This window comes from Larimichthys crocea, chromosome III (assembly GCF_000972845.2).
Source record: "Larimichthys crocea isolate SSNF chromosome III, L_crocea_2.0, whole genome shotgun sequence".
NCBI lineage: Eukaryota > Metazoa > Chordata > Actinopteri > Sciaenidae > Larimichthys > Larimichthys crocea.
The window spans coordinates 29462286-29474651 of NC_040013.1; the positions used below are offsets into that span (position 1 = coordinate 29462286).

At 43.1% G+C, this 12366-nt stretch overlaps 1 protein-coding gene across 4 annotated transcripts in view; it reads left to right on the plus strand.

Moving 5' to 3' along the window:
• The first annotated feature begins 647 nt into the window (after positions 1 to 647).
• pcsk5b (proprotein convertase subtilisin/kexin type 5b) overlaps positions 648 to 12366 on the plus strand; it is a 67759-nt gene continuing 56040 nt past the window's right edge. For 3 of the 4 annotated variants that reach the window (XM_010732501.3, XM_010732502.3, XM_027277421.1), the window contains exons 1-2: positions 665 to 1446; positions 5692 to 5796. In XM_010732501.3, the coding sequence (XP_010730803.1) occupies positions 1267 to 1446; positions 5692 to 5796 (285 nt within the window). In that variant the 5' untranslated portion in view covers positions 665 to 1266. Of the gene's footprint in view, positions 1447 to 5691; positions 5797 to 12366 lie in introns of all 4 variants that reach the window. The other variant, XM_019257517.2, reaches the window with a different exon arrangement.

Genomic DNA, 12366 nt, shown 5'->3' on the forward strand with positions numbered 1-12366 from the left:
TAAAAGCTGGAAAGCAAAAACATGGAGCCAGTTTTACTGGTATTGTGTCATTGTCTAGAATCAAACCCCCCCAAAATAAGAAATATGCTATAATTATCTAAGATTTCTACATCAGTTCAAGATGTTTTTACAGTAAACTACACACTAGAAAATGTAGCCGGTTACATGATGTCCAACCAAATATTTCATCATATTTGAGAAATAACCGTGTTCCCCTACATATTTTCCATAATGTTTGGCAAATAGCATGACCGTGTTTTGTTCCTTGCGCATCTATATTTGGTATCTGGGGTTAGGAATAACTTTAGAGCAGGGTTAACTAGGGTCAGGGTTAAACATGGTTTGTGGAAATACACATCCACAGAGATCTGCTGGATGATAATGGCTCCTTTTTTTTAATGGAAGTAGCAACATAGAGGATGAAAATGTTTACTCCGGAGTAGACGCATTGTTTTAAGAGTTGTATGAAACCACAATAATTCTTTGATATTGCCACAGTGGAATAACTTCCAGCCTGAAGTATGAATCTTCATGTTACCCAGGGGCTCTCCTTAAAGCTGGCCCCCCCTCCCTCCAAGTGGCTCCCTGGCCGCCAGTTTGACCCCCCACAACCACCACCACCACCACCACCCTCCTCCTGCTCCTCCTCCTCCTCCCATGTGCTGTGTCTGGCGTTCAGGCGGTCAGTGGTGGATCCTAGACTAGTGTCTTTAAGACCCAGCGGAGCAGCAGGGAAACCCCGCGGCTTTAGTTGTTTCTACTCTCCAGAGTGTCAGCTAGTTATTTGTGGGGAGGCGCTGTAGCCATTTCGCCACATGAAAGCCCGATGAGCTGAACGACCAACATCCGAGTTGTTCGCGGAGAAGAGAAATCAGCTTTGAGGAGCTCCGCGCGCACACAGGAGGCGTACACGGACTCGCGCGCAAAGACGCACGGCGCGCAGACACGTACACTTCCTCCTCCTCCTCCTCGGTGGAAAAAAGACAGAGAGGGCACACGAAACGCAAACTTCCAACTCTCCCATGTGGAAAGCAGAGGTTTGAGGATAAGGTATATATTTTCCTCCTCCGGGGCTCCGTTCCTTCCCCCCTCTCTCCCTCTCTTTCTGTCTCTGTCTCTCTCTCTCTGTCTCTCAAGTGTTTTTGCCCGGATAGTTGTGTTTCTATGAGAGTCTTGCTCGGCGAGAAGAGAAGTTTGGTTGTTTGCCTGGTCGGCTGAGGAGGAGGAGGAGGAGAAGAAGAAGAGTCGGGTTAAAAGTGGGGGAAGATGGTCCGCAACGCCGCTTGGAGAAGAAGCTTGCTGTGCGTCCTGGCGCTCAGTCTCGGCTTTGCGTCCCCGCCGTGCAATGCTCGGATTTACACCAACCACTGGGCAGTCAGGATAGGCGGTGGACCCGATGTGGCCGAGCGGATAGCGGAAAAATATGGCTATAGGAACATGGGACAGGTAGGTCACCCCTTGCTCCATCCAAAGTTACCTCTTATTTGTGTGCCTGTTGTCTTGTTTTTTGTCAACTCTTTAAAGTGGGGCATGCCACGGTGCGCATTATCCCTTTAGCGGCAGACAAACGAGACGGGGTCAAACGTCAAAGGTCTGAAGTCCAACCCCGAAGCCATGAACCTTCTCTGCGCTTCTCTAACTCGGTCCAAGACAAGGAGAGAAGCTGAGCTGCGGGGAAACAAATAAAGGAGAACCAGGAGCAGGATGGCACAACAGGTGCCTCCTCGCTGTGTTTCCGAGGATCATGTTCAGTTTGCAGGCTGGAGCTCACAGAACTCGCTATCAGCCTCACACAGCCACAGCAGTCTCATGTGCTTGGTTCTTTTGACACTCAAGTGAGACAGCTAGTGCTGTTTGGTTTATGGTCTTTGGAAGTGACATCAAAAGATCCACAGTCCAACAGGATCTCATGTTGTTCTTGTAGTATTCGTGCCATATATAGGACCTCGGACTGGTCCTGCTTTACTTGGCAACATTTCCATGTTTAACATGACATTAGAGGAAGAGATGGACTTCTCTCTGCTTATGTTCCTCCATGTGAGTGTAATCTGGACTTGCTCATAACTAGGCCCACTGTGTCAGCTGCTATAAAACATCACTGTTTATATTCAGGATGAATTCTTCAGTAGATGCTCCCATACTTTTCTGTGAGTAATCACAGATTGATGGGGTTATGATGAAGGATCGCTACAGGGGAAAATGTTAAAATAAGCATGTCATATTTCATATTATTTCCCCAGCTTTCATTTTTAAAATCAGCATGCCTCTGTGTCAGACTCTTTAAGGCTAAATGTAGGGCCAGCGATGTGTAAAATAAATCCCAGCCCCAGCTGTAAACAATATACATTTACAGAAGAGGGGAACCACTTGTGTGAGATTTGTCCGTCTCTCTTCGCATTATGTCATTTTCTTAATGGACACCAGTCTGCACAGGTCCGGACGGAGGGCTTTAATTGGTCACTTGAAAATGTGTTTTGACAAAGTTTAAAGAGAAATCCTGTGTCCTTTTGTGGACAAAAGAAAATACGCCACACAAACGTGGACCCCACACATACTCCAGAGTATCGTGACCAAAATACGTGGGCAGTTCAAGCCTGCACTTGCCAGTGCTCGACGTGAAGACAGCGTGGAACAGAGGGGGGCATTCTGACAGGTTGTTGTGGGGTAGCCTAGTCAACAGCTATTGAACCCCCCTCTTCTCTCCTTGCCTTATCCAGCCCGCCCACCCACTATACTCCCCAGAGAGCAGGCCTTAATGGCCTCGTTTATCCCCTCTCTTTGACGGGAACTAATGTGTGGAGTCCTCCCCCCCTTTCCATACCAGCCCCCAATAGGAATTCCCCTGTGGAGTGCAGTGTCGCCCCCAACCCCCTCCAGTCGCCCTAATTTCCATCTCAATATGGAGCGTTCATTGGACTTTGACACCTCATAGACAAGAGTTTTACTTCACTTCCTGGTTTTGGGGTCAGCTGAAAGCCGCTCCCATGGGAGCGATAACAGCACACTCTGGTTTCTTAATGTGAACTTTGACATCCCCATCATCAACCCCCTCCCTCTTATATCCTTGAGGGTATATTTGGAGAAATACATAAAACTTATCAAGAGAGATGACTTACTGCGCACTTTTTTCTGTGGTTTGATGCTATCAAGATAGATAATCTGTCCGTGTTTTTCAATTTAATTAAGTTTCCTTGGACCTATTCATAAGCGCCGGGCTGTTTTGCGATGAATGATTTGGGGATATGACTGCTAATCGAGAAGAGGTTTTAAGTTGTGAAGAGACAGCGGAGTATTTAAAGGGAGAAAAAAGGGGGATGGGTAAAGAAAACATGTGACACGGGGACAATATAGTCTTCTTGACAGGGGTGGAAAGAGGAGAACAGACAAAGATAACCACACACTGGGAGATGGAAGGAGGAGGGAGCAAAATAAGGGACGATAGATGGACGGATGGATGAAAAGAGTTGGCATGGAGTGAGAGAGCACCTCGTTGGGGAATTCTGGGTAATCCTCTTAACCATGGAGCCCCCTTCCCAGACTAAGACACTGGTCCAAATTGAGTCAAAATCAGCTGACAAGGCTGTAGATGTGGATATCTGTTCAAAGTGGTGTTTTTGAAGAGAGATGGGAGAGGATTTGGAGCCACTGAGAAGGGAGAGGGAGGGTGACGATCTGTAGCCAGACATGAATTGGAGGTGGTTGCATCAATAACAAGTTATGAGCAAGTTGTACTGTAACATCAGGCCAACAGAGTATTGTTATTGGAAAGTATGTTATGCTGAAGTAAGGTATCAAGGGTAACATCTCGCAAATACCCCACATTTTTATCCAAGCTACTCATCCTGTGTGTGTGTAATGTGAGAAAAACAATCAGTAATTCATTTATTATACTTTTTGCTGTCTGAAAGATTAGAGTTGATGATCTTAATTCTTCTTCTGGCCCAGCTATGGGGTTATGGGGTTTAGAGGATAGGGATGAGGATAGTGTGACACTGCTGAACATTGTGGAACAGATTAAAGAAAATCTCAGTATCAGCTTGCCCCTGTCTATCCACATTTGCGTGCAAAAACAAATAAATGAAATAAATATCAGCACCAACTTCAACAATGTGGCTTTAATAGCAGCTGCACCGTGTAGCAAGAAGTTAGAAGATATGTGTTTTGTATTTCAGCTCACCCTTCTGGAGACACTGCTGCAGAGTGATGCCAGTTCTGTGTCCCGACAGCGAGCGTGTATCAGAACCACACTTATTCAGACAAAACTTTAACTTGTAGTTCACAGTCTGATCCAGCTATGACACACTCTGAATAATTTCCATTTCCAACCTTATCGCTTTCTCTCTCTTTTTTTTTTTCCTTCTTAGCAATCCCTTGTTGGATTCTGTGTCAAGTTACATGGAATTTGAACACATCTAATGAAAACATCTGTGATGCAAGACATCGTTAATCACGGACGCGGTTTCACTTAAAAGTTTGTTACAACATATTTCCCAGCAGCCACAGGTTATGCTGAAGTTGCAATTCACTTTGCGGTTTATTGCATCAGAATGAACGTTAAGCTGACTATAACATTTCCATAAGATCATGTGCGTTCATAACAGTAACAAGTATAGCCAGATTTATAAACTAGAGTTTAGGATAGAAAGCTCCACATCGAATATGAGAATAAGTACAACCTGAAAAGGTGTTGAAGAGTGTAACTGGACTAAATGGTTGATTTTTGGAAAAAATAAAGACTGTAGATGGTTTTAAAAAGAACAGCGGGGCATCAGCTTTAGATTTTTAAAAATCTGTAGAGCTCTTTCCTGCAGCTTCCCATTTTCAGAAACTCCTCCAGGGGAAGGGTGGCCTGCTTAATGGCAGTGCAGATGTTGGGTAGATTAAATAGACAGTGGAAGCACGATATGTTGAGACCTGTTTACACTATGAGAAGCATCCAAAATGGTAGCCGCCTATTATGGAAACATTTTGTTAGTATGTACAATGCTCCTTGATGTTTGCTGAAGGATGATCCAGCCAGTCCTATTGGCACTTTTTTGTTTCTCATTCTGTCGGCCTGAATGCGTCTATGTGCATGAGCATTGAGCTGAAAGCTGATCTAATGGGCCCTGTGGTGGTGGAGCTCAGCCATGGATCAGTGACGCACCATAGGACCCTTGGCAGCCATGACAGTTTGATCATCTGAGGGATTGTATGGTCTTTATCAATTATTAAAACTAATCACCGTCCAGCAGCTTGCCGTCTGTCTATCATTGTCTGTCTGCGGATCCTCTGTCCCATTGCTGCGTCACTTGAAGTCTTTGGCTGTTTGTGTGTGTCTGTACATTTGTCTGGCTTTCAGTCTGTTTTTGTTTGACTTTGTCTTTTTCTCTGAGAGTTTTTAAGAGCTCAATCTTATCTATAATACATCGAAAAAAACTGAACAAACTTCTCTAAAAGTATTTAAAAGAACTTTTCGAGCAGTCGTTGTCACTTATAACATGTGTGAGCCTGCGATAACCTCTAATGTTGTGTATGTATGATGTGTACACAGTACATCTGTCTAATGTGTATACAAGAATAAAAATGCCAGCACAGTTATTCATGATATTGTTTGGGTCTTTTATAGTTACACTGATGAGTTGTGGTAAAATAGAAAGAGTTATGGAATAAATGAATACTACTAACAAGTTTGTATTCATGTTTTTGCAGATTGGGGATCTCAAAGACCACTATCACTTCTTCCATAGCCGGACCATCAAAAGGTCGACTTTGTCCAGCCGTGGTCGCCATAGTTTTATCTCCATGGAGCCCAAGGTAAGCCTGTTCTACTGTTTTGTGGATTACAGCTTCAGTATCAAAGTTTAGAGTTTGTGTTTCTTGTGCTTTTAAATGATGCTTGAGATAAAATGACCATAACACAAGGTCCACTAGCTTTTCTTTGAATACCTTATGGCATTCAACAATACATGACGTTTGCTCAGTTGTGGTGGAGATGATCAGTTTTAATCATGTGACCTAACAGCTAAATTCAACCAGACAACGGCTGCACCGCTGCAGCCGAGGCTGATCGTCGCCATTCTAGTCGATATTTGTCAGCCCACCAGAAGCGCCATGACATGTTTCAGAAGTGTGGCTCTCTGCTCTGCTCTGTGGAGAATAGTGAAGTCAATCAGCACAGACACACAAACAGCATAGAGAGTCTGGTCTGTTTTTAAAAAATGAAACATTCCTTGTGATCGTAAAACTGGACAAAAGGGGAAAAAACTTTGTAAGCTACTTGGTCATGAAAGAAACACCCAAACTAAAGAAAAACACTAAATCTGAGCAAGTTAACAAAGTCTGAAATGCTCCTGGTGGTGTTTGAAGCCACATGTAGAACGGACCAAAACAGCGGCGTAGTTACGACCTGGCGGAGACGTGTCCGGTGGTGTCCTGGCCAAAGTGTGGAACTCCATCTCCTAATGAATACAGTCAGATGCAGTTGAAAGGCCTGGTGAATGCCAGCAAGTGGACTTTCAGTTATGATTTTTTTTTTTTGTCAAACTTCTATTTCCAGGGTATAAAATAAACTTTAATGCTCACACAGGAGACAATTTAAAGACATCTTGCCAAATGTCTTAAAATTGATGGACTTTTAGATGGGTTTTTCTGACAGATGCTTTCCTGAGACCATTTTAGCGCCAGATTCATCATGTATATAGTATATTTGTTTATGAAATATGCCATTACAATATAATCATCTGCAAGTAAATTGTACAAAAAGTTGATGAGTGCTTTACAATCAGGTCCCAGCTGTATTTGACGCACACTTGTGAACTTTCTTTTTTTTCTTTACACCAACTCAGTTTACTTCTCTTTCTTGTCCTTGTTGCTGCAAACAAGACCTGCACACAAATAGGTTATTTGCATGGACACAGTGTTTATGAGGGAACATGAACTGTTACATTGCAGGATTTCATGCTGCTCTGATCCCAGTCTGGATAAATGAGGCCCATTGCGCTACTTTTCTGTTCCACAAACACATGAAATGGATTAGATGGATAGGTTTAGAAGTGGGAAAAAACATGTTTGCAATATAATTTTGAGCCCTGTCAACAACTTCTAAATGCTGCTTCGTTACACCGCACATTATAAAAGAGTTGCACAAAACAAATGCTGGATTTGGTTAAGCCATGCCAACGGGTGTAATTGAAAACAGAATTTAATTTTTTTTAAATTGTGAAAGTTCTACCCATTAATCTTCTAACTAATGTTTTCTTTAAAAATATGTTTTGGCATTTTGTTTTAATTGACAGTACAGTAGAGACAGACAGGAAAGGGTCCGGGCCAGACTTAAGCCTGTGGTACACTTGAGCCAGCATGATCTTTGATACGTGGCACAAGCTCTACCAGGTGAGCAACCGGGGCACCTGACCCATTAATCTTCTTTTGTAACCGTGTTTCTGTTAATTATGTGCAGAAACTAAATCCAGCCTTTAGGCTGCAGAGAGGTGTGGGTACCTTGAATTGGTGCAGTCTTCCAGTCTGCCTTCACCCTGCCAGTGAGATGTGAGGTACACAAGGCCACTTAGTGAACCGGGAGGTCTCCCAGAAACAAGGACTGACCTTTGTTTAATCAAAATTGAGGGAAATCCTAGATTTTACCCTTCAAGTAGAAGAGCAAAGTCCCAGAAACTCAAGTTTACAGAATGGGTGTGTCTGTTATCATGGCAGCGGCATGGCAGGTCAACTTAATTTTAACAAGTGCCCCCACGCTGCGTTTCAAACTTGAACCCTTTACCAATGGGCAGAACTGATGCCACAACCTTTAAACCAGAATGAAACAGTGTTTTTACTCCATCAAGGTTATGCATTCTTAAATATAAAATGGTTCACAAAGCATCAACTTAATACTGTTTTTGTGATTTGAGTGAACTTGCTCATCAAACATCCGTTTGACCTAAGGTAAACTCTTACTCTTGTCCTGTCAGTGCTTCTTTTATCACAGCACCAGGTCATCAAACCATGGCTGGATTATTAATGAAGCCTGAACCTCACACCACTCTGAACTTCACTGAAATAAACAGAACATGCTGATGAGTCAAACTTGGGAGGACTGTTTGATAGGAGCTACCGGTCTTTTAGTCTTTTAACTTGTTTAGATGTACATATATAAAGGGGTAAAGTAGATAGCTTCAGATGCGTTTCAAGGACAAGACGGTATGTGGAATTGTCTCATTCTTGACACGTGAAAAACTAGGGATGCAGCGATTAACTGATAACAGTAATAAACGTCATAGGCTCAGCGACATTGAGAGGAAGCAGTGGTGAGTTAAGAGTCTGGAATCTGTCATGTTGTGAAATAAATGAATGGATTAAACTAACTTTTGAAACTGGGATTTTCCCTCAGACTATAATCATACCATCAAAATCTATAATCTGTTCTTTATCTGACATAAACTTTACTTGTTTTTCTGTTTCTGATGAAGTGGGTCTCTTTTATCAACCATGTCGAGCCTTGATCCTGGGAAAATGAAACTTCCCAGATCCATTAGAGTGAAACCTAAAATATCCCATTCATGACAGTTATGAAAAATATTGTCTGTTTGGAGATTCAGGGATTTTCATCCAGCACCAGCTTTGTGTGTGTGTCTGTGTGTCTGTGTGTCTGTGTGTGCGTTGAACAGTGGACTCAAGTGCATGTAAGTTTGTTTGTATCTTTGCCTGCACATAAAGGCATGCTGACGGCTGAGGAATGATGATTTATCAGCATAATTATAGAAGATGAAACGAGAAGACGAGAACACAAACAGTGAGCTAAACTGAAAGAAAATATAAGACAGTACCTGTCACCTTCTGTTAGCCACTTATCTCGCTGTCATGTTTCTTTTCCATTTTCTTCCCTTTCTGCAGCTTGTTTTGTCCACCTGCTGTCCTTACCTGTCATCCCTTTTCATGTCTCTTCCTCGGACTCCCTCTCCTACCTCCTTTTTTATCACTGTTGCTTTCAGCGTACTCGTCTCCCTCCCTTCGTCTTTGGTTCTCTTCGCCTCTCGGGCCTGACACTGTGCCATAGTGGAAGAAGGTTTGTGTCCTGATGCCAGCTGGCTGAGCGACTGAGATTTTAGAAGACTAGATCAGAGAGGAGAGGTTAAGGACAGAAAAGGGAAAGGGAGCTATTACAACAGAAGGCAAGTAGAAGAGGGGAAAGATGGATTAGAGAAACCAAATAAAGGAAAAGCGGAGTGGAGAGGAATGGAGCTGTCAGTGTCCCCCGCACCCCCTCCCCGGCTGGCTATGCTTTCAGCATAATCTGCGGACCTGTCTGTGGGTTTGGGATCCACATGACGGCTAGTTTGGCACCGGCTCAGTCTGGCATACTGCTAATGATGTTTTGCAATCAGGTTTTGTAATAATGACAGCCGTGTGTGTTTGTGTGTGAGTGAGTCAGATGGGTGTAGCGGTGCCATGAAAGGCGCACCCTGCCATCCACAGTACTCATTGGCACGCATGTTACCATGGTGATGCAGCACAGCACAGATTACGGCTTTATGGCATCCGCCTAACTGCAGTGTCACTTGCCTCTCAGGTCAAAGACCACTTATATCTCCAAGCTGGTGAATGACTCTGCCAAAGCCCATTGGCGTTAGAGATGTGTCTTCACCTTGATCGCTGCATGTCCCCAACTGTCATCATAGTATTTCATCTACTACTGAACAGTCTAACTAACTAAAGTTGTAGTTTGTAGTTTAGCTTTGTGTCCCTACAAATTGATTTGAGGAAGACAAAGTGATAAAACATGCTGCGGTGCCGATTAAATCGACATAACGTATACGAATACGTTAGTTAGTTAGTTAGGAGATCTTCTCTTTGTGTCTTAAGCAGCTTGCACCTTGCACAGCTATGCTGACGTACATCCATGACTCATTCATACTGGGAGTTCCAAGAGATTTTGGAAAGCCACAGGCTTTTTTTTTGGTGTAGCTCTGCACTGTTATTAGTTTTTGGTGTGAAATGAGTTCAAGTATATTCAGTCTTCTTTGTTTGAAATCTATTTCCAGCAATTTCAAGTTTACTGTAAACAACAATTAGAGTACTACGGTGGTTGTTTCTCTTTTTTTTCTTCTTCTTTTTTTTTATAATGCCCTTTTGAAGTCTGTGCAGAGATTAGTAGTAGAGAGAAACAACTGCTGAACGCCTCCGCGGCAGTCTGTCCGTGGTGTTCTGTTGCAGGAGCATGATGTTTCCAGCCGGTTTCACTTAGCGAGACTCATGTTTACTTGAAGTCATTTACCCAGACGTGCAGGAAAACTGAGAGCCAGGTGTGGTCCGCAGCTGAATCCTCGCCGGGATACACTGAAATGCAAAATGGCTGTAATGACAATGAAATTTCAGTATTTTGTGGTATTTATGAGTAGCGGGCTTGTAGAAGTCATGCCACAAAATGAAAATACTCAAATCCAATTATTAAAATGTTAAAGACTCTGTTAAATATTAACCCACTATGGCTCATAGGAGTTTTTTCATCATCCTACTGCCATTAGAGAGCTCATTGTATTCATGAACATGTGTGGAAGCATCAAGAAGACAACACAGATGGAGCTTGTGTACCTGTCAGGTAAATGCATATGAGACTCCACACAGACCCTGGTACAGATTTCCATAAAGCCAGGATGCTGGTATGACATTTTAACAGATGATCCATTAGTTGATGTCCTGAGTGGTGCGACCGTGTGCCGTGTTTGGACCAGAGAGCAGAAGAGCTGGCTTCTCCTGTCCGTCCAAAGGTTGTTATGGGTGTCCTGCTCCACTAGCCTTTGACCTTTTTTTTAAAAAAACTCCCAGCTTTCAGTTCTTTTGCCTGAAACTCAAACAGCGTCTCAAAAACAGCAGTGAAAGTGGATCAATTTGTTCCCATTTGTTCTATTGAAGTGAACTCTTCCCCAGTTTCCCCTAGTTACTGACCCAGCCAGCAAGAGCCACCTGCAAACCCTTACACAGAGAGTCAATGAGAGAGACGGAGGGAGGGAGGAAGGGGGTTGGAGTGGGAACGAGAGAGAAAGACAGCCGATCTCACAGGAAAAAATGGGCATTAGCGGAGAAGAAGACCTGAAATGCGACAAAGGCGAGACAGCAAGGAAGAAGCAGACGAGGGAAAGTGATAGGAAAAGTGAAAGAGTCAGATAGGAGAGGTAGTTGGAGAGGGAGAAAGGACGGAGAGGTACAGGTGCTAGCAGGTCATTCCTCTGCTCCACCAAGCTGGATTTTAAAAGAATGGAGCAGATCCAATCGTCATGCCCCCAGAGCTTGCCAGCGAATTGGCACTGAAACAAAGCCATTGATACATGGGCAAGTTTTAGAGGCAATAGCAGAGAGCAATATTGTCATTGTTTGGGTAGGCACTAACACAATTGATGTGGATAACTGAAGGCTGTTACCAGTGAGTGTTTTTTTTAGCAGGGACAACAAAGGATGACATTGCCCTTGATAGTTTTAGAAAAAGCTGTTGAATACCATTAATCTGCAAATAAAGAAAGAAAAGAGAGTATTTTGGATATCATGATATAAATGTCAGCATCAGCCACATCACCACTGGATTTATTTATATTTCCTTTGCCTTTGTCCTCATTGATATTATTGGTCACTGTTTGCTCATGCAGTTGTGACAATGAGATGTGGTAAAATGAGGACATTGATGATCAACGGAAACTTGTGCTGCACAGCTGCCGAATCTGTTTCAAACTACTTCAGAGGGAGACTGACGACAACATATTTCTACTTTACAAATGTAATATCTAACTTTTTAAAATCCATATCTGTGTTTATGTTTTCTCATTAAAATTCAGATTGTTTTGCATCCCGAAGATCAGATGAAAAACCAGAAGACAGAATCATTCTTTGGTTGGAACATTTTTCAGAAAGCGTCACTAAAGCCGAGCAAAGCTCAGAAGGCAAATCAGTCTCATCTGGACTTAACTAACATAAGATCACAAGACATCCTTTTATGATGTAGGATAATAGTATATGGCAACAAAAATACCTGTTACACCCATGATCCTAAATCTCTTCACTCACCACCTCCTTAGGGAGGGTTGAGGTCATCATTAAGCTTAAAAGGCAGCACATGACGGAGGAGACATGGATTCAGTGTCTGGCTCAAAGACTCTTCAGTACCTTCGGCTGATGTCTTTGTTCATTAGCTGAGTTCAGTGTCTTTAAATTCTTGGGTCTTGCCGGAGACATCTGAAGTGAGCCTCACACTAATTGGGATCTAACTTGAGCAAAATGGTTTCTTTTTTACACCGTCTGTAAATTACAGCATTTGCTCTGTCTCGTCAGTCTGGAGAAGAATTAATGGCGGAGAAGATTGGGGGTGAGATGAGAAGCGGTGACGCATTCATCGTC